We start from the raw sequence: 23046 nt of genomic DNA on the forward strand, positions 1-23046 counted from the left end.
TCCATCTCTAAATGTTTGTATGTGCTGGACTTTCATGTGGGTTATCATAAATACTGTCAATAGATGTGTAGCCTCCCCTGCTACTTCCTGTTAGGATAATAAGGAGCTTTAATTGCTACTGTAAGAGGAAAGGCATTTTCCTTACCCATCTTCACTCTGAATATAAAGAGGAACACGTGTTCAAAGTAGTAGAAACTGGGTTGCTTAATAGGACATTTGGGGACAACACTGTTGTTTGCAGAGACACAGGATTCAATCCCATTTTTGCTAAAACAGAAATTGCTATTCCTATTGAATTTAGCAGAGAAGGGTTTGGCCCTCAAGGACTATTATCACACACCTCATAAGAAAACAACAACAAAATAAACAGCAACTACAAAGAATGAAGAATTGCATCAGGTGAAGAATAAGATCAAATTTGCTCCTTGGATCAAAGCTCTCAGTGTCTGAAAAGACAAGACTGAAAGGATTGCAGATAAAAATAGTGTTGAAAGCATTAGATAAAAATGCAAGGCAGATAACTTGCAGTAACCTAAACCAAGCTTTTTATTTTCCTCTGTTCACATTCAATGCTTTGTCAGGAGGAAAAGGCTAGATATGTTAAAAAACAATGCCTGAAGAACCTGTTCTTTGCTAATTTTTTTGTTACTTCAGCTTACCCCCTTCCCACCATTTTACACATGCTGCACTCCATCATTTCTATCAGCAGCTATTTTTCTAGAAAATTCTGCCTGTTGTCACAGCCACAAGTAGCTCTAAAACTCTGTTCTGGGATGACTTGCTGATGCTGAATTGTATCCCCATTCATCTGTTTAGCCCAGAAATAAGTTCTGCACATTTAAAACTAGATCTGAGAACGAAGGTGGGGGAGAAGGAAAAGCAGTGGACATTTTTTCACAGCTGTATTCAAACAGAGATAAGCAGTGCTCTTGAGTTCTCCACTCTGCAGACAGACAGGGAGTTTTCCCTCGCTCTTTTCGCTGGTTTTTCTCTCCTTAGCTGAGGCCAGAAGGTTTTTTTGAAACTATTCAGTCATTGTTTGGTCCAGGAGCACCAGGATAATCATCCAGGGACCCCCCAAACTGCACTGAGGCCGGGACACTGGACCCAGAGAGACTGAGAGAGAGCTGAGGATACACCCACAAAAAGGACTCTGAACCACAAAAGAGATTTGCCATCTCTTCAGAACAACGAGAGGTTCCATTGTTTAAAAGTTTTCATTTTCTCATGTTTGTGGATACTTTGTTAAATAAAGAGTTTTTTCCACTTTTCTTGAAGGAGATTTACCACCCCAACAGGTGGGAGGAAGGGCCGCTGAATTTTGCGCTTTAGTGAACATCCCTAGGAAGTCCCATTCCGAATTTGTCCCATCTAGGACAAATGCATATGCAAGTATATTTCTATTTTAATTTTATGAAATAATATAAAGGCATACTTCCAAGTCATTATCTTATTTAGAAAACAAAAAGGGAGAAAGAAGTATTACTGACAAAGGCAAAGGCTATTGCAGCTGAAGTAATAAAAAAAAAATAAAAATTACTATCTGTCACTTCCCAGAAACATATAATAACATTAACAACAACATTCTGGTTTCCAAGGTGCCAGATTAACCTGTGGTAGGTTAATCCTACCAGGAAGAAAAACAATGAGTCAACAGACTCTTTCCTAGCATGTCAGACACACAGCAAGTCTGTTTTCTAAGGCAGTCTTTATTCTTAGTAACTGGTATACTTTTCCTCACGTTAAAGCATGTTTTGTTTTTGTTTTTTTTTCTCTCTTACTGTTGCCTGTTTGTCTAATAAAAATGAACCAAGTCAGCCTCATTATTACATGTAAGACATTATGCACAAGTAGATGAATCACAGAGGAAAAAAGACTCCTGTGTTTTGGTTGCACATACTACAAGACAATACAAAAAGATCTAACTGAAAATTCACTTATTTTTTAATTTGATATTTGCAAAATTAAGCATTTCTGCAGTAATTCCCAGAAAAACCAAGGTCTCCTCTATTTTGATGAACAACATATGTTGCCGATAATGCTTGAATCTAACCTGCCCGGTCGTTGCCAATCAAATACCCAAATTTAATCTTCTTTTCCCCTGAAATAATAGTTTTCTATCTAAGTGTTCATCCTTTTCATCCTTCTGTCATTTTTGTTATTATGTATTAATTTTATAATGCCCATTAACCCACTAAGTTGTCCTCAGATATATTTATCTGAGTATGTGACCAATAGTACTAAAGATGTGCATGGGCAAGGAGGAAGTGGCACAGCAATGCAGAGCAGAGTGTGGGGTTCAGTGTCTGTGACTGAGCAGGACCCAAACACCAATAAATGCAGTGGAAGGATTTCCCTCCTGCAGCCTGCCCTGGTGCCTGCTCTGGAGAGCTGGAGTCCTCTAGTGGTGACACCCCTGCACGGAAAGGAGCAACTGGAAGTGCCAAAAAATATTCACCAGAGGGCAGGGGTGCCCAGCACTGAACTGTATGGCATATGGTTTCAATTTCACTTTAATGGTTGCATGAAGTTGCCAGCTCATATTTCTCCCTAAATATTTAGATTCCAAAAATGTGCAAAACCAAGAGACAGAAGGCAGAAGGTAAAAAGGGAATTAATGTCCCCCAGTTTTTCCTCCCAGACTGTACATTTAATAGGCAGAAACACAAAGATTCCACTTCAGCACATGAATTTGATATGCAGCCTGAAGTATCCTTTCAAATATCAAGTGGGGCTATATGAACAGATACCTGCAAACAGAAATATGATTTTGTCCTTAGAACACTTTTCTGAGAATAGGTATCAGATCCACACATTAAGGCCTGCTGTGTGTGTCAGGGATAAAGCCAGGGAATATGTGAGTTAGAGGCTGAACATCTTTTCTGCCCTTACTGAAGTTCTACCTTGTCTGCTTATGGAGAAAACCCCCCATTTCCACCTCTCCTCTTCTTAATTAAAAAGTAGAATGAATCACAAAATCTGGCATTATTACATTATCTCTATTCAACAAATTTATTCTTTTAAATTAAAGCTGATCATCTGCTTGGAGATAGCCTAATCCTGTGGCATTGTGTGCATTCATTACACACAGTCCATGAAGACAGTGAGACTATGAGCAAACACAGAACACTCCCAATGGACATTGAATATTCCTACTCTGTAAGTCACAATGACTTTTGGGTCTACAATTCCTTAACTTCAGCACCCTCTCCACAGAGACCACAAGTTACCTCTGTTTTCTCCAAAACATTAACTTCTCATATGAAACTATGTGAATTAGTATACTGACTTACTCTAGCTGCTGTTCTCCTTCATCAAGTCCAGCCCTCCTTTCCCCTTGAAGCTTTTGTCTGCTTTCCTGAGCAAGAACGACAGTTTCCTTTGAAATGGAAAACTAGGAAATGTTGTAAGGGCAAGAACAAAGGTTAATTCTCATGCTGACTACATAACTCCTCTCTCTTCTGGCAGCTCAGGAATCAGAAGCTTTCAGTGAAAGCTCTGAAATGAGAAGCGCAATGACTGCCTTCAAAAAGTTAAGTTTTCAAAACAGAGCATTGAAAACTGAGATCACGGGAGCTGAGGGTGATTAATCACGTATCTCAAGGTGCAACAGTGCCTCAAACCATTCCTTTTAACATGAAACTATTTCATGTTAATAGTGTTCATGTTTCAGGTTTATAGTGAAAACATAATTTCAGCTCTGCTGGAACAAGATGAAGAGTCTGTAAGAGCAGATCTTTTAGCTGTTGTACATACTCAGAAAATGAAAGCTTTTAGTCCTTTGGGCAGCTGCTCACTAAGAGCAAACGAGGTGGAACACCACTAGGAATGTCACAGCTGCTGGTGACTCTCCAGGCTGGGCTGACTCTCTGCTGTTCCCTTCACAGTGCATGCAAACAGGGGAAAGCTCTATTCTGTGAGTATTCTATTGATTAGTTACAATGTCTCTGTAGTCCAGAAAAAAGGGTGTTACTTTACTATGCTATTACTACTGGCATATGGTAATAACAAAGCATATCCATGAGGCAATGGAAAGAAAAGCCACCTATCATATTTAAAGTGTGTCACATAGCTTCTGAATGGCAGTAATTAATGTTTCTAACGAAATTACTTCATTAATAGGAATTTCTATTAATATTAATACATGCTAATAGAGGCAATGGATATAATTCTCCATGTAAAGATTCTGATTTACTTGCAGTTATAGATGTAGCCTCAGACCAAAAACACTGCATGCCAGGAAGAAGTTTTGAGCTCTTGAATTTCTGTCCTGGAAATATTCCATGGAAATGTAAGATGTGTATACCACATGTATACCACATGATGGGTTGAAAGGCAGAGGATCAGGTCTCTCAATACATCTGAAGCTAATGATTAACAGCAGACATATTTACTCTGCCAGGGTAGAGCTGCTAGTTGATTACAATCAGCTTTTATAAATACTGATAGCATGCAAAGGGACAGTTGTCTGTTGCAAGTAATTTACAGCTCAGTCATGTATTGTAAAGTTAACTGCCTTGACATACAATTCAGACTCTATTCCTCATGTTTTTGTTTGACTTTCTTTATGCAAAACCTTTCCTAACAAACAACATAAGAAAAACAGCCCCAAAAAACAAGAAACAAAACACGGGCCAGGTGAGAACTCTGAAAGAGGGGAACTGGTTTCAAATTAAGAGCAAATCCTCAGCTCTACAAGCAGGTTTGTGTATGATGTCTCATGGGTCAGCATTCTGAATCTGAGAGGCTCTGAAGAGGCTTAGACATTTGCTTGTACAGAGCTAAGCCTGAAACTCAGGGATCTCAAAATAGACCTTTGCAATCTCAGATAATTGTGCAGAGTCTCACATCAAGCAGGGTTTACAGCTCTGGACAACAGAAATGAGACAGGTCAGTGCACCTGCACACAGTTTATGTGTACTGGAACACTACAAAAGCCTCATTTGCATTGCTTTAAATTAAGGAAAGAGGTCATAAGAATTAATGAAAGCTTTAAAAGTTGACACAGTGGGTGTTTTTCATCTGGAAATGTAATGCTTATATACATGTATGTAATATATACTTCCACAGAGATCCTCTGTTATAGTAGCTTAGGCTCTCATAATTTATCACAACTCTTCCACTGGAAATTGAAATATTATAGTATAATAATACTTTAAAATATTATATTTACATGTGCATAATTTTACATATATTAAAGAACACACAAATATACACATATAAATATGTATTTAAGAACACAAAAGTCTATAATGAAGAAAGAGACTGCAGAGCACCCCAGACACACTTTTCCTGACTGCAGCTTTCTGCACTCAGACCCCTACTGATCTAAAAATCCAAAGACATGGCAAGCAGAAGTGTTACAGTTCCTTGATTATTCCAACAACAAAGTAAATTCAATGTAATTTATGTGCTATAAAGTGTAAACATGCTGTACTTTTCATTGTTTCCTCTTAGCTTTTGTGGTTTTGATGTGTTTGTTCACAATTAATATGGTACCAGTATATGGATTTATTTATTTATGAAGTAAGACTGAGAAAAGGAAGATAGTTTCAGGTAAGAGTTTAAAATAGACATTTAAATACAATTTATTATAGTTAACAGTGTAAACACAATATTATAGCTGCAAAGAAGGATTTGAAATACATTTCATGTGAACTTTTAGATGCATCATATCCTCAGAACAAATCCCATCTTTTTCCCTACCAGCTTTAATGAATTTCTTGCATTAAATATTTAAGTTGTGAATTTTTCAGGCTGCAAGCTCCAAGGAAATAAGTAATTTTTCAATTTAGAACAAGTACAGGAAGGACCAAACAGAGGTCAGGTCTTAGTTTTGATCCCAGCTGTTAGCCAGGCTGAGAGTAACATCTGTGGGAGGTGCAAGTGCTGCATGGATGGATGGTTTGGATGGATGTGGGAGTTTGAAGTTCATCAGGGACCAAATCCAGCCAAGCTCCAGCACCCTGGGCTTCCCTTTGGAAAGCAGGTGCTGCAGCCTTTGACAGGCCTATGTGGCACAGGAAACCTGAGCTGTGCCAGTGACATGGGGAGATAGCCAGCCACTCTGAACAAGAACCAGATGTGTTTCTGAGAAACACCTTTTTTAACAATTTATTATTTCTGAAATGCCAGCACTTGAAGGTGTTGGGACATAGTGTGCAGAAGCTGTCAGCATGAGAAAATCATTCTCTCATACAGGCACCTCAGTGATTCTCTGCTTGTTTAGTATGGAAAGCAGTCCTCTACCTAACAGCAATTTCCAATTCCAGCTATTGTCAATCATTAATTTAACTTCTGCACTTGAATTGTGGAGGAGACAGAGGGTGTTGAGAATATAGAGACATTACTATTGGAAAGGTTAAACCTGGGAATTATGCAGACTTCTTACAAGGTGCACAAGGCTGTAATTGGGTCACAAGATCATGGAAAACCTAAAAAAATTGGACTGTTCTGCATTAGCTATTCCAGAATAAATCCCCATATTGACTGACTTCAATAGTGCTTGCTTGCTCTGTTGTATCTGACCTATTTATTCTTGAAACCTGGTCAATTTATCTATATAGACAGAGTTCAATAAATTCTACTTTTACCGTTAAGCTTGGACTTGGAAAATATCTGCCAATGACTTAACAGTAAGACTTTGCTTAAATCTCATCAATTTTGAAATTGATCTTACCATCACCATCCTACTAGTGACATCAGTAAATGAGCTCAATAATAACAAATATAATCTTTGTGATTTTCACTTTTGCACCATTTGGTCACTTGAAAATGCAAACATTAGTCTTAGTAGTGTGAAAGACCTGACACAAGGGCTGTGTTTGAATGAGCATGGGTGAAAGTGCCCTGAAAATGTCCTTCCCACTCCTGTGGGTCTAGCTGCCTGTGAGGAAACACTGTGAGGAAAAAACTTGATATGCAACTTACCAATTGCATTTGGTCACAGTACTCCCACTCAAACAAGGGAAGTCCCAAAATGGGATTCTTGCCATAGTAATTGTTCACCAAACCAAGTAAAGGTTTTAAAATCCCAGTCTTCCCTGCCATTTTTGCTTCTATTGGCCCTTCTTTAGCATATTAGCCCTTCAGGGCTTCAAGGACCTATATTCATTAGTGTTTACAAACCACTAAACACACCGGTGGCACAGTATCAGTGGTTTATAATAATAGTATCTCCTCCACAAACAAGGCACAACAGAACACTAGTGCCCTGAAACATTCCCGGGTGGAGTATCTCTTATGAAAGAATTTCTTTATTAATGCTTTGTGTTCAGGGAGGGAGCTCCACTGGAACAACAATATACCCAAGCAATGCTGTCCTGGTATCCTGTCTGCTCTCCTCACCCATGCTCATGTATTTTGGAGCCCATTTTAAAAATTCTTTGTAATTATGAGGAGTTGAGCCCCAAATCTAGATCTCTAACCAAGAAGTTATTCTTGGTCTCCAAGGAGGTAAAAAGGACTACTTTTGTGAATATGACAAAATAAAGCCTGCAATGGCAGACCCCTCAAACTGTAAGCAAGACAATATATTGAAACACCAAGTATGAATAAGCTCCAATACATACAAAACTGAGTATGTCCCCACTTCTGCAACAAACCTTTCTTCCAAGAGAAGAAGGTGAAAAAATTTTAAAGAAATTTGAGAAAATAAAATCTATTTTTATTTCTTTTTATTTCACTGGGATTTTATTCCCACCTTCGATTGCCAGACCTATGAGAGCAAATGGAATTACATGGAAGAAATGACCTCAGTAAATGATCTGCTGTAAGGCAGTAAGAACAGCTGTGTGCCTGTAACAAGTAACTAAGTCCCAATGATTTATTGTAGAGACTGTCCAGAACACTCTAAGGAGGAGATTCATCTTTCCCACAACACTCAAATGTTATTAATGGGTCAGCAAGAGTGGAGCACTGAGTGACTGTACCTCCCAATTAATTTTATATGCTTTTCATCTTCAAATTTGAGGGTAAATTGAAATAAACCTTTGTTTTGCTGTCGTCTATTCTCATCATCATCTGCAAAATTAATCTATTACCCCCCCCACCCCCCCCAAAAGCATAAACCAACCTGGAAAAGAGCAAAAAAATTAACCTAAATATAATGAGTGCTCTCCTCTCCCAAAAGCTTAATTTCCCTTTCCTTTTTTTTCAGTTCCTATTCATAGACAGTAACTGATGTGGCAGATATGTTCTAGAGCTGGCAACTAATTTTTTGCATTCTTCCTACTGCAAAAAAAGAAAAAAAAAATCCTTGAATAATACATGCATAATTAGTTCTCAAAACATGATCTGGAAAGGAAATCGCTGTTAGGGAAGGTAGGTTCATTTCCCCATTCTGTGGTTCAGTCTCTCAGTTGTTTTCAATATCTCATTCGAAAGTGAAGATAACAGTATTTCCCTTTTTCTCAAGGATTAATAAACAAAAACAGCACAAGACAATTGCCTGCATTCATAATAGAAGCATTATATAAAACAGCCAAGACCCCTAAATAAAATTATTAAAGAATCCAGAGCTTTTGTGCCCTTTTACATGTATTTTCTATTTTTCCATAGCTCTTCTACTCTATCTTCCAACTGTTCATTTTTTGGACAACCTGCAACTGTACCAGCTACCTCTTCCCATGCCACATCCCCCTACCTGCTGCCTCTTTTAAGTGGAAGTCTCCATGTCTCCTGGCTCTTCTCATCTCAGCTGCTTTCTTGGGGCCTTGATGCAGTTCCAGGGGTGGAGGTGCATCTCAGCACCCAGTGCTCAGGCACTGTGAGACATCAGAGACCCAAAGCTGACTGGAATGACACCTGCTTGGGCACTGCCTGCCTCTCCACACTCTGCAGAGGGAGGAGCTGCCTTGGAGATAAAAGGCATTAGCTCCACCTCTGCATCCCAGAGCTTCTGCCCTAACGCTGCTGACACTTCCTACAGGGACTGGCAGCTCCTCTGCTACCTGCCAGGCTCTGAAGAGCTGTCCTGAAGAGGTGGATGCAGTCAGCCTCTCTTCACCCTGCCCATTTGCTTCATCAGTAAAGGACAGAAAAGAGAAGCACCTACAGGTTTGTTAAGCCTTTGGGAGCTGTATGTGCAAATATTAGCTTCTTTTTTTTTCATTGCTGTCCCCAGCAGCTGCAGAACAAAGCTTAAGAGGATGAGCTGGGTGCATCCTGAAGTCTTGAAAACATAAGTTAAATAGTATCTTGAATGTTTTTATGATTTTCAGGCCTATTCCATTACACACAGAAAGCTGATCTGTGGTATTAACAACTGTGCAAGCATTCATTGTGTTCTTATGGAAACTGAATTGTTGGGCAGCCATCTGATCATGATACTGCACTGTGAATATGCTGTACTCCTCTCTGTCTTCTCCTGGGCACCTCATTGTACCTGAACTATTTGTGACAAGGAACCTCTTTGCACAAGTATCTGTCAAATCATCAGTTTCATTAACCAGGATTATTAAATAACATTTCAGGACGTTGAGTTCAACTTCTGCCTTAATACTGCAGATGCTATTATGGAAAAATGCATGTATATTGATACAAAAACCCTAAATTCCACCTGTCTTCATTGCTAACACTTACAATGAATGAAACTGGATTGGATGAGTAAAGAAATCTGAAGGCAAGTGTTACTCTTCAAAACTAGTATGTATTTTTCTTTTACATTATTAAATACGTGATTAATAAGTTTCTGAAGTATTTTTGGTATACATGGCCGTGAACAGGCATATGAGTTATACCAAAGCTGACTGTTGCTGCTTCTCTGAACTTGTTTCAAGGAGAAGGAGGCAGGTACAGCTGGTTGGAGGTGGCTGCTCAGAGGTACTGCTGACAGGAGCCACGAGAGGGCACTGGGAGGAGAGAACAGGCCAAATAGTGCAGTCCTGGGAACCACCAGGCCAGGACACAGCACAAGCTCTGCTCCCTGCCCATAGCAAGAATAAATTAAGGTCCAAAAGGACATACAGTTCATTTCTGTATAAAAGCAAAAGCTACACTGAGAGGTGTCCCAGGCCAGGCTTAGAGGTCTGAAGGCTGCCAAGGGAGCCAAGAAAGGGCCAGTGGTACCCAGAGAATGTGCTGGGGCATCAGGAGCAACAGGATGCACCAATAGAGCTGGGAACTGCACAGATGTGCACAACTGACAACCCAACTCACACGTTCCTGCTCTACACAAAGGCTACAAGGAGAAAGGGAGATGAGAGAGGCGGTATAAAACAACCTTTCCCCAGGAAATATCCCCATTATACACTTCATTTCACAAAGGCATGGCTGACTGCATGAAGAGAGATCCAGTTCTACCCAGTGTTGGTAAGAAACAAGAAAAGAGAAAAAATGCATTTGTCAGAAAACAGTTGCAAGCTCAACACTTTTGAGGAAGTCACAATAAACCACAGAGAACACCAGAATTCATCTTCTGATTTTATTTCCTATTTCATCTTTCAAAATTAACTGGTTAATTTTGTTAAATGGTGCTAACATTTTTCAATATAACGAATGTAGTTTGCTCCTTCTTTTTTGGATTCTAGAGTTATATCTGGGAATTTCAATTTCTCATTGATCTTTTAAGAGACTGGCAGACAGCTATGTGCTTGCTTGTGTGATATCAAACAGTATGGACAAGACCAGTGCAGTCATTAGAACCTGACTGGTCTGCCAGCAAATGCTTCATTCCCTCTGTCAATCCAGTCTAGATTGGTCTATACAGGAACCGGCTATATTGTAAATACAGATAGTCACGGAAAAATGTTACCAATTTGTTACTGACCACCGGTTGTTATTTATTTGCTCTCTGGCCCTGCCCAGCTCCAGCTAGCTCTTTCCAAAACCATGCTCAAGAGTATTTTGAAGGGCAACTCACTTCACTAACTTTGTGCAAAAAGAGTAGTCTTAATGAAATTATTCCTTCCATTCCACAGTGTCTCCTATATGCCTTGTTTGATTGACAGCATCAATCAAATAGCTTCAAAATCACACTCTGAAAATATCCCAGGAGCAGGCTGCCATGGTTCTCAGGCACTCTTTTAAAACTTTTAAGCTGAAAAAAATGTCTATGAAGTTAATTATTAAAATAATAGTAATAAGAATCACAAGGAGGCAGGCATATGGGACAAAGGGGAACAAATGCAATTTTGTTCAGAGCCTCTGAAGCTCACTGTGGTCATATAGGAACTGCAAGATTTGGTCCTCCAGGGTGATCACTGTTATTACTTTGATTACAGTAGCACAGGGCATCACCTCACAGACTGGAACCTGTCTGCTCCTGATGGGAGTCTTCTGGCCTGAAGAGCTTACAGTCTAAATAAGACCAGGTAGACAAGTGGAGTGAGAAAGAAAGTACTTTTATTGGGTCCATGAGAGATTAGGAAGCTTGCCCAAGGACACATACCTTTGACAGATCCAGAGTTTAACCTAGATTTTCAGTATGGTGCCTTGGTCATAAATGCTTCACCTACCTTCTGCTCACTTGTGAATGCCTCTTCAGCTGAAACTGACTACATTTTAAATTAAATTTAAATAGACTACATCTCTGTAATGCATCACCAGAAACATCCTGTTAGACCATGTTTATTTTGACAGCTTTCACATAGAGAACATTTTCTGTTTACAAAATCCTAAATGCACAGATGAAGAAACAAATACAAATTTGGGGGCAGGTGAAAGCCTCAAGCTCAAGAGCAGACTACTGCTTCACAAGGCTCTCTGCAGCATTGGAAGTTTCAATGAATTTGCTTCAGCTTTTGGACTAAAGACTTTAGAGTTAAAACTTACAGCTCCCCAGCTATATAATTCCCTATATCCAGCAAAATTGTCTTTTTGGGAGGGTAATAATAAGACACATGGAACAGAAATTAATCAGAATAAAAAAAGTAATACCAAATTATGGAAGAAATAAACTGCCAAACTTAACACAGTCCAGCTTCACATGCCACAGAAAACCAATACAAGTCTTAGATGCAAGTCATTGTTGACACAAAATATTTAACCATGCTCATCATAAAATCCACTTCACTGAAATAAAAAAATCACGGTACAAAAATCCACTTGACGCAAACGTTACTCATTAACATTCCCTCTATATCGTACATGAAAGCATTACTTGTGAGAAGTGACCACTTGCGAATCTGAGAGGACGCTGCCTCTCACTTCACAATGTGCCAAAAGTCATACCTGCGGGAAGAAATTATCACCCTTAATAAGAAACGGTTCATTTTCCAGCCTGATTTCTATTAATTCCTCACCTTCGCTTTCACTATCAACACAAATAGCTTTGATGATTGCACAAAGGAGATATATGAACTAGAAGCAAGGTCGAGGTCTCCTGTATCTTGATAAGGCAGAGAGAATTCAATTAAGTCACTTTCAAGAGTCTTGTGATCTAACTTTTAGGCAGGTGAGTGCCTGACTTTGTTTCCAAAAGCTGCCGGGATCGACTCAAAAGCCGCAGAGCAGCCGCGTTTCCCTGCAAGGTCCGGCACAACTTCCCCGTCGCCGCGGTCTCCCGGGTACCGGTGTTTATCCCACACCCCTGCCAGCGGCACGGCGAAGCACAGAAGCGCCTCCTCCTCCTCCCCGGGGAAGGAGAGGTGCCACGGAGAGCCGCAGCCGTGACTCAGAGCCGTCTCTGTCACAACACGCATTTCCCAAACGTCCCGATGCTCCAGGTGCCCGGCCGGGCGGCTCCGGCGGCAGCCAGCGCTGGCGGGAGGCACTGGCGCTCCCCGATGTCCCGGCAGCACCGCCGGGAGCTCAGCTCTCTCTGTCCCGGCATTAGTGCAGGAGCTCAGCTCTCCCTGTCCCGGCAGCACCGTCGGGAGCTCAGCTTTCCCTGTCCCGGCATTAGTGCAGGAGCTCAGCTTTCCCTGTCCCGACATTAGTGCAGGAGCTCAGCTCTCCCTGTCCCGGCAGGACCGCAGGAGCTCAGCTTTCCCTGTCCCGGCATTAGTGCCGGAACTCAGCTTTCCCTGTCCCGGCAGGACCGCAGGAGTTCAGCTCTCCGTGCCCCGCATCCCCGGGCGGCGCAGACCCTTCCCCGCGGGGCGCCTTTCCCGCTCTCCATCCCCTTTCCAGCTCTCCCCGGGCTGGGGCAGTGCGCCCTCCGCGAACCCGTTCCGCGCCCTCCGCCTCCGCGACGCGCCCCGGCAGGACGGCGGTGAAAGCCGGTACCTGACTCTGTCCTTCTCCGCCCGCCGGAGCTCCGCGTCCCTCTGCAGCACCTGGAAAATCGCCCTGGCTTCCTCCTCGTTCAGAAAGCTGAGATCTGGCCCCTGGGGCGCTGCGGTCATGGCTCGGCTCAGCGGCGGGCGGGCAGCGCCGAGCCCCGCGCAGCGCGCAGCCCCAGCGGCATGGCACCGCGGGACGCGCCGGGCCCGAACCGCCACAGCGGAGCGGCCCCGCTCGGAACCGCCCCGGTGCGGGCAGGGCAGGGCAGCGCCCTCCGGAGCGATCGCAGCGCAGCCCGGCGGGGCGGGGCGGGGCAGGGCAGGGCAGGGAGGAGCGGGGAGGCGGCACCGCCGCCGGTCCGGAGCCGGAGCCGGATCCAGAGGCGGTGTTGGTGTCGCAGTGGCCGCTCGCCCCGTGCTCGTGTCCCGCCGGCGGCGGCCCCGGCTCAGCCGGTGATGCGCTGAGCGCTCGGCGCGGTGTTTGCTTTGGCGCTGCTCGGAGCACACACCCGCACGGGGCAGCCCCGCCGCGTCTCTGCCCGGCTCCCCGCGGCACCCAGTGCGGCCCCGCCGCTCCGCCCGGGAGCCGCTCGGGCCCCGCAGCCCCTCCGCGGAGCTTTGCGGAGTGCATGCAAAACGGCAACTTTTTCACGAGGGAGCAGCGGGACAGTGTTTCCTATTTACTCTCCTTCAAAGATTTCCTGAAGAAATAGTAGAGAGCTATTCTTGTTCTTAACCTGGGAGTTATAATCACATCTTGGAAGTAATTTCATCCTGATTCCATTCTAACAGCTCTAATGCAGCTCAGCTCTGTGTTGGTGGGAGCACCATAAATTGCTGTGTCTCTCTAATGTACGTGTCTGACTAGTTTGCTGTATTAGTTGAAAACTTTGTAAAAGGTCCTTTGGAATTTTTCCATCGAAGAAGAACTTTATTTAGGGCTGAACTGCAGATGGAGAAGGAAAATCATTCCGAATTATTTCGGGTTGAGAAAGTTGGGGCTCTTCAGCCTGGAAGAGATTTGTTGTGGAGACCTTGTAACAACCATTCAATATATGAAGGTGCCTACAGGGAAGCCAGAGAGAGGAGACTCTTCCTTAGGAGCTGTAGTGGTAGGACAAGGAGTAATGGGTGCAAACTGAAAGAGGTGACATGTAGGAGAGATGAAATTTATGTTAGATATCAGGAAGAATATTTTTTTTACTGTGGGAGTAGTGAGGTATGGGAACAGGTTGCTCAGGGTGGTCCTGGATGCCCCAGTCCTGGCAGTGTTCAAGGCCAGGTTGGACAGGGCTTTGAGCAACCTGGTCTAGTGGGAGGTCCTGCCTATGGGTGGGGGTTGGGACTAGATGATCTTTAAGGCTCCTCCCAAACCCTTAATATTCTCTGATTCTATGAAAGAAAACACAATTTTAGTTATGGCAAAGTGATCAGAGGAAGAAGGCAGAGCAGAGTGCAGCAGGAGCTGGGCTGTGATGCACACAGCCACCTTCCCACCCTGCTGCAGGAAAATGTTTCCCCACTAGGGAGTTGAGTGGTGCAAGTGGAAATAATGGCCTTAGAGCACAGCAGGAATAATAGGTTGCAGAAAGTTCCTTGTTTTGGCAGAGCTTCTGGCATCATTTGTCTGACCCAAAGAGAAACTTAGCTGATTCCTGGTAACCAAACAGCAGAAGCAAGACTGTGAGACAATTGATGAAAATGTAAAAAAACGAACAATGAAGAATTATGATGTGGAGAAGGCAGTGAGAAAAGGCAGTGGATTTTTGATAACTCTGTCATTGGAGATGCTTCTGGGTGAAGTCCAAGCATTTCTAAGTTGTTTCTTAAAGTGCAAGAGCCGCAGCTGTCCCCGGTGCACGAGGTGAACTTCCCTCTAAGAGTAAAGGTCCTGTCCTTCCCATTCCATTGCATCGAGCACAACAGAGTGACTCTCAGCAGCAGAAGCTGAGTGCATGAAGTTCTCTCAATTCAGGCAGTGAATTAGACATCACTCTCCCTTTCTGACTGGCACCTGCAGGATATGGAAAGCAATTGCTCACTGTGCTTCTGCTTCATGCTGGATCTGCTCCCAGAGCTGGGGCAGAACATGGTGCAAACTTACAAGATATCCCTGCTCTTTGCAGGGGATTGGACTAGATGACCTGTAAAAGTCCCTTCCAAACCAAACCATTCTGTGATTCTATGGTGAAAAATGAATCCATACATACAGAATACATAGGAAGGCTGTGCCTTTTCTTGTGGTTTTGCAAAGGAAATTATGTATTACTGTTCTTAAAAAGAAAGGGGGACATTTTCCCACAAATTTGGTGACTATAATTGTATCTGTCCTGCATGTAAGTAAAAAATGGACTTATATTTCTATGTTTCTGTCATTCTTTTTCTTCATTTCTAGAAATCAGATTAGTTGGTGTATTTTTCTTCCCATCATTAAAATATTTGTTGGCATATTTTTAGTGCAGAGGGAAACAGGGACAGGATGTTCATTTAATGTATAAGCAATGTATAGTTTTCAGGTGATAAGAAAAATGTTTTTTGTTGTGTAAAAGCAATGGAATTGTTTAGAAGAATGACAAGTACATACACTAATGGCTTTAGAAGGATGCTACAAGACTTCACAATGATAATTATTCCAATGACTTTTGTCCAGAATATTTAGAGATTTGGGCATAACCATTTGTATAATAAGAAGATCTTTACACAGCACCTTTGGTATGTCACATAAGCATTACAAAATGTTTGTGGGATCAGGAAAAGAAACAGCTCCTATCTATGGAGTCTTTTAACAGAAATTTATTTTGTGAAAAATAACCACTTTTCCAAATGTCTTTTCATTACTCCACCTCACTTACAGTTTATGTCTTCTCCATATATGGGTCATGATGGAAAGAAAACACTGCCTGTATTCCAGTATTTAGAGTCCTTATGTGCTTTAATTGTGCTACACCTTACATATGGTGCAAAGCACCTTATGTGCTTTAATTTCTGCTCCATAGACCTAAGATAAGGTACATGCTTTAAATTTTTTCCATGTTTTTTTTTGCTAACAGTTGTTCCAGGAAAATACAGAAGTGTTTCTTGTAAATAAGCAGTGTTTTCAGGATTAAAAACCTGAAACAGAGGGCCCAAATAACACATGAGAGGCTGCAGACATGAGACATCATTAGTAATGTTAATTGCCAATGCCACTAAAGAGGATGCTGACACACATACCTTAATTATAGGGCAGATTCTTCAAAAATTGCGTTTCACAAATACTGCTGTAGTAATGGGTGTTGCTAACTCCACTTATTCTCAATGGAGGAATTCAAGGTGTAGCGTTCTGGAAAGCCAGAAGCTTTGATTCTGAAAGTTGGTCTGTACCTAGAGAATTGAGAGGAATGTGCAGAAGGGTTGGTCAAATCTTGTAGCAATTGGCCTTGAGCCATGTATCAGCCTTGAGGCTTGAAAGAACTGTAAGGTCTTGTCTGTTCCTGTTGCACTAATTACTATCTAAATTGTCAGCCAGATTAGGAAGGCTGGTTTAATTAACTCCCTGCATTAAGTGAGGATGGCTTCCTGACAAGGCAAAGAATAAATATGAAGCATCTTTCATTTCAAATGTACTAAATCTGCCTATTGTTTCTGGAATAAATATTTCTAACACTAGAAATAGGCTAGGTGAAAAATACAGTGCCTCTCCTCTGTTTAACAAGCCCATTGTTTCTACCTCCATTTATTCTAATAGTCATCATTTATTGATGTATGTTAACATCTGGAGATCCTCTGAGTTTCAGGGGACATGGATGCTTGCAGTGTATGGTTCCCACTGCCACAGGTCAGAAACTCCACTGAGCAGTGGGTGTCCTCTAGGATCTTTCACTGGGCCCTCAACTCCCAATTTAAAGGAGCTTTGGGCTTTCATTCAGGCATTTCAGCTGTGAAATGGTGCACTTTAAAGACTGCCTGGACATCAACATCCAAATGCTGTTTGTGATTTTGTAGCTGTTTGTGTGCTGCACAGCCTCTTGTGAGGCAAGGATGGAGCCAAGACCAGACTGAGCAGGCTGTGGGGCACAGACCATCACTGACCACCCTGTAAATGCCACAGGCAGCAGATCTGCTCTCACAGGGACAGCCAGTCCTCAAGGTACACTGTGTTCCCAAGCCACATCTTGCAGCCTGTGTGGCTGCAGACTGCTTCTTTTCACAATCTCCTCAAGCACTTCCTCTTGCTGAGTCTGTCATTCATCTGGTTCTTTTTTCCTCCCCATCCCTGGAGTGTGGGCTGCTCCCTTCCCCCACTTTTAGACTGCTCTGCTCTCACAGCACACTGCCTCACCTTACAAGTACTGCTTGCTGCTGCTGCCTCTTGCTCCAAGGCTTTCCTACCCTGTACATTGCCAATATGGACTCCCCAGTTTGTTTCCTGTGCAGGGTTGTTTCTGCTGAAATAGACTTGTTGATCCCTTGGAATGACATAAGGACATCATAGCAAAATATGATCTGGCTTTGCTGACCAGAAGAAGGTGATAGTGATGTCCCAAAAGCATATTAGTATTGCACAGCAGGAAGGAAAGGTGGTCATGGGAGAGATCTCTGCAATGGTGGCTGCAGTCTGACTCTGGCACTTTGTGACACTACCTTCTGCGTATTTGGTGCTGCTTTGGGAAATGAATCCATGACACCCCTTTGTCTTGCTTTTTCCTTATGTCTGTCTGTTCTTCTTCCTTATTTTTAGAATTCAGTTAATCGCTAATTTCATTTGTAATACTTGCTGGGACTGCACTTTCTCTGGACTGGAGATAAGGGAATATTGTGAGTAGGATCCCTCACAGGGCAAGACTGATTGGGCTTGTAGGGTGTTGCTGCAGAGGGCTGTGACCCAGAGAGGCAGATGAAGCAGATTGCTGCCTTTAGAGCTCTGGAGTATAAAACTACTGCTTGAAATGGGAGGGCAAACATATTTGGTTGAAATTATGCAGGGTTTCTGCTTTATTATAGGTCTGATGCCTTGACTGTCAGAGCCATAGGTTGGCTAGTACTCCATATAACATCTACTCTCTTGGCAGAAACTAGGTAACCTTCTCTTCCTCCTTAACTAATATGTGCGTAAACATAATCACCAGAGGCCAATACCTGGGACACAGCCGAATTATACATTTAATATATTTAGGTCATATGCCAGTGCATGCAACCTATTAAGACAGGCTTGAGTAAAGGTACAAAGAACCAGGCATGACTAAACAACAAGGAAGAGATGTCATCAGAAGCAAGAAGACAACCTCTAAAACACTATCGTCATATCCAAATGAGGAAAACAGAAAAATTCATAAATCCTGGCTAAAGTATTTTTAAAAAATGAAAAAAAAAAAAAAGAAAGAAAAAATTAGCTGGGAGGAACAACTTGCTGAAGATCTCTAAACAGGGACTAAGCCCTTCTTCAGCACATCAAGAAGCTCATCAGGGAGTCTGTAAGGCTGATCAATGACTGCTCTATAAAAGAAGCACTATGGAAGACTCAGTATGACTTCTAAAAAGAACTCCTATTTGACAGTGCTCTTTTTGAAGGATGGCAGCAAATATTTGGACAAAGCCAAATTGACGTAATCTGCTTGTACTTTTGAAGACATTTCATAGTACTATCATCAACAACTTCCAAGGAAACTTAGTAGTTTATGAGATTAAATAAAAGGTCATTTTATGGGTCAATAACAGGTTACAACTAGGGAAATAGAGGGTAAGAGGGCAGGTTACTTATTATAGTGGAAGGTCAGTGGTAACAACTGGTCACAACCACTGGTAACCACTGATTTTCTCAAAGCTCTGTGCACACTCTTAGGTGACCTGGAAATGAGCAGTGAGGTGAGGCAGTTTGCTGTTGTGGTGGGAAAGTTTGTGATATGAAGACATTCAGGGTAATAAGGACAAAGGCATACTGTGAGGGACCACAAGAGGCTTTTGTAAAACAGAATAACTAAGAAACACAGTGAAAAAAAATCCTGGCTTCACTTACAAGCAGCTTTCACCAGTAAGCAATGGACTCTGAGCTGACTATTACCATTTGGATTCAAGGTATTTATGACATGGATAACTTGTAAAAACATCAGAAAAGGAACTCAAATATTGGAATTGATTAGAAAAGGAAAAAAACTCCATAGTTTTCTTACAGCTTATATATGAATATGGAATGAGTATGGAACAGAGATTATATTACATATTCCTAAACTATATGAACATAGACTTCTGCATATATATTCTGATTATAAATTCATATATATTTTCCATGTTAATGAGAGAATTAGAATATGGAGTTCTATATATTCTATATTTCTATGTGTTATAGAAATGGTGGTAAAGAATTTGGCATTTCCTCAAGTACAAGAATGAGGGGTCATCATTCTGGATTCCAGACCCTTGGCTGCAATCAGGAATATGTGTTTCACGTGGCTATGGAGGGCTCCTTGTCTTAGATAAGAAGTTCCTGAGGATTCCTCTTCTCTTATGCCTTCTGGCCAGCTGTTGTGCTAATGTGATCATGACCAGCTGCCATGAGATTTTGTAGGAGTGGCTGTCCTCAAGCAGTTTTTGAATATTTACTGCTGGAAGTTGTAACCTTAGGAGCCAACAGATCCCCTCTTGATACCAAACTATTCTTCATCATCACAGTCTTAAAAATTTTGCAGTTCACCAGCAGCAGCTAAAAGAGGAGTGTCAGAGTGGAAGCAGAGTGGTGCCAAGATATGAGGGCATAAATGTGGATGGATGAGGCTGCTCTGTATGATGGGACAGCTTTATAGGGTTAGGAGTAGATCAGTTCAAATGACTTGTGCATTTTTTCATCCAAACTTTTTTCAGGAATTAAATTCAAACTCAAAACTTCTCTAGCTGTACCTTAATTTGTTATCAAGCCAACTTTCATGCTTATGCTAGATTCAGGTTTATGTGAACCAGAACATGAAAAACACAGGCAAGGCATGCAAATTCAAGTCAAATCTCATATGACAGTGAAGACATACTCAAATGTCTCTGTGCTTCCCTCTGCATGTGCTGTTACACAAAAGCTAGCCCACATCTGACTGCTGCATCTGGCCTGGTTTTGGCTGGGATGGATAGATAACTTTCTTCTTAGTAACTGACACCTTGTGCTTTGGATTTAGCATGATGGCACATTGATGTCTTCAGGCTTCTAAGTACTGTTTCCACCAAGTCAAGGGCTTTTCAGCTTTTCAGCTTCTCATGCCCTGCCAGCAAGAAGGCTGAAGGGGCACAAAAAGTTGGGAGGAGACAGAACCAGAGACTGAAGGGATACTCAGTACCATATGACATCATGCTGTATATAAATTAGGGCAAAAGTTGGTCAGGGGCTGCTCTTGGGAAATGGCTGGGCATCACTTGGTAAGTGGTAAACAGCTGCATTGTGTATCACTTGTTTTGTATATTCTAATTCCTGTTATTATGGTAATCAACACTATTATTATTTACTTCCTCTTTTGTCCCACTAAATTGTTTTTATCTGAACCTACAAGTTTTTTCACTTTTACTCTTCTGATTTTGTGCCTCAGGGAGTCAGCTTATTTGCTGGATGGGGTTAAAGCAGGACAGCATTTGGACCACCAAGCCCAAAGAGTTCTGGTTAGTAGCTGAAAGTCTAACTGGTAGCCAGTTAGGAGTGGTATTCTTCTGCATTATATTGTGATCCTGGTGGTATTTAACTTCTTCATTAATGACCAGATTGATGAAATGGAATGCATCTCCATCAAATGGTGGGGAAAAGATGGCATGCTGGAAGGCAGGGCAGTTATTCAGGGGGATCTCAACAGGCTAGAGAAATAGCCTGACAGAAACTTCTTGATGTACAAAAAGGCAAATTTAAAAAAAAATAATCAAACAAAAAAGCCAGATAAAAAGACAAGTAAAGCCTCATGTAAAGCTCTGTGATACAATGCAACTGTACAGTTTGACAGGCTAGAACAGAATCTTTTGGGAAAGGACCTGGGGGGTCATGGTGAACAGCCCAAACATGAGCAAGCAATGTGCCCTTGCAGCAACAAAGCCCAACTACATTATTAAGAGTGTAGCCAGCAGGCCAGGGAAAATGACTTCCTTGGGAACTCAAGAGGCTGCATCTGGAATTTTGTGTCCAGTTTCTGACTCCCAAATACAAGAAACATTAGTACATGGGGAAAAGTCCAATAGAGGAGCATAAAGCTGATCAGAGGGCTGTAGCCTGTGTCACACAAGTAGAGGTGAGGTAAATGGGTTTGTTCAGTCTGAATAAAAGGTTATGAACATTTACTTGTGTACAACTTTTTAGTGGATGGTTGCAGATCTCCTTGGACTTCCAACATGAAAGGACAAGTAAGAATGGACATAAATTCCATGAAAATATTCTAATTCAACATGTTTTTAAAAAATCTTGGATTTATTTAAAGATTATTTGGTTCAGCTCCCCTAGCCATGGGCAGGGGATTCACTAAATCAAATTACTCAAAACCTCACCCTGCCTGACTGTGAACACTTCCAATGATGGAATCATGGCTGATCCAACACTATAACAGGTTGTCTAGGAAAGTTGCAAATGTGTAAAAGTGGGGAAGGCACTGAGCATCTAACAAGTTGAATGTCCCAGATTCCATCTAGATTACTTCACACTTCTGTGATTCTAAGTATTTTATAGCATACATGTCACATTTAACTCCTCAAAACAACAATTATCAGAGACAGAAAATGCTTCTGTGTACTGACTGCAAGGTGTAAATGCAACCCATCATGAGGAAGTTTCATCATATATATCAGGTCATCTTTTATTAGAGACTAATAACCAGATTATCAGAGAGAGTCACTACCAGCAACTGTGATTAGTGTCCTTAGAATGTAATGATTTCCAGTGCTGGGTGGAGAAGAAAGGTAATAAATTTTACAAAAATTATTAGTTTAATTTTCATTTAATTAAGAAAATTAAAATAAATTAATCACAATAAAAAAGTCTCACAATCTGGAATGAAGTTGCATAACATAAAATCTTAATTATATCTTTAGTAAAATTGTTTTTTGATCTAAAACCATATCACACTCTGTTTAAACCCTGAAACACGTACAATTATTAATGTCCCAGAGAAAATTCTGGCTTTATTTACATGCTCTGTCTTGGAGAACAAGCTGGAGCAACTATGATATAGCTAAATCAGAATGCCTCTGTGAATATGCCAGGAGAAATTAATATAACTTGTGACACGAAATGGTGAAGGGGAAGGAGTAGCACATTCACATCGTGTTTTTTAAATATCAGTCACTTTTGATGTTGGTCAGTTACAAATATAGCAAATCAGAAGAATAAAAAGTACTATTGAGTAAAAAACATTTTACCCTTGCTTTGTGTACAGCAATTAAGTTCCATCTGAAAGATCAGGTAAAATATCCATTTGTGCTTCAGTTCCACTGCCTAGCTCATCTGCATACACTGATGATGAGTGTAAATACCTTCATCTGCCAAAGAAAGTAATCATTTTACTAAATGTAAACACTTTTGTTGCAGACAGCTCCCTTTAAATGAATTAGCCTAATTACTTTTATTTTCAATGAAGAAGACCAAATGGTTATAGTACACAATTTATCTCATTCTAAAGTAGACATTTAAATAGGTCAGATGAATCATGCCTTAAAAGAGGCTGTTTCTCTCCATTGAGTATAAAGGGAGTCTGGCATGACTAGCTCCAAATTGTAAACTGTATACATCTTAAGTTAGGTGAGAGGAATCTCATCCCACCTGTTTGTGCACTTAATAAAAGAAGAATACCAATACAGTATAAAATTGAACAAACTGTCCCCAGGCTTTGAAACAAGTTGTTTTAATCTTGAAGCAATCTAGTTCTTAATTTAAGGTTTGGTTTAACTCCCACTG

General features: G+C 41.5%; 1 protein-coding gene across 2 annotated transcripts in view; it reads right to left on the reverse strand.

Moving 5' to 3' along the window:
* The window catches only part of EXPH5 (exophilin 5), a 35074-nt gene extending 21686 nt beyond the window's left edge, over nucleotides 1–13388 (reverse strand). For both annotated transcript variants that reach the window (XM_079298666.1, XM_079298665.1), the window contains exon 1: nucleotides 13168–13388. In XM_079298666.1, coding sequence (XP_079154792.1) covers nucleotides 13168–13286 — 119 coding nt within the window. In that variant the 5' untranslated portion in view covers nucleotides 13287–13388. The remainder of the gene's footprint in view (nucleotides 1–13167) is intronic.
* Between the last annotated feature and the right edge of the window lie 9658 nt (nucleotides 13389–23046).

The sequence above is a fragment of the Erithacus rubecula genome (assembly GCF_903797595.1).
Source record: "Erithacus rubecula genome assembly, chromosome: 1".
NCBI lineage: Eukaryota > Metazoa > Chordata > Aves > Passeriformes > Muscicapidae > Erithacus > Erithacus rubecula.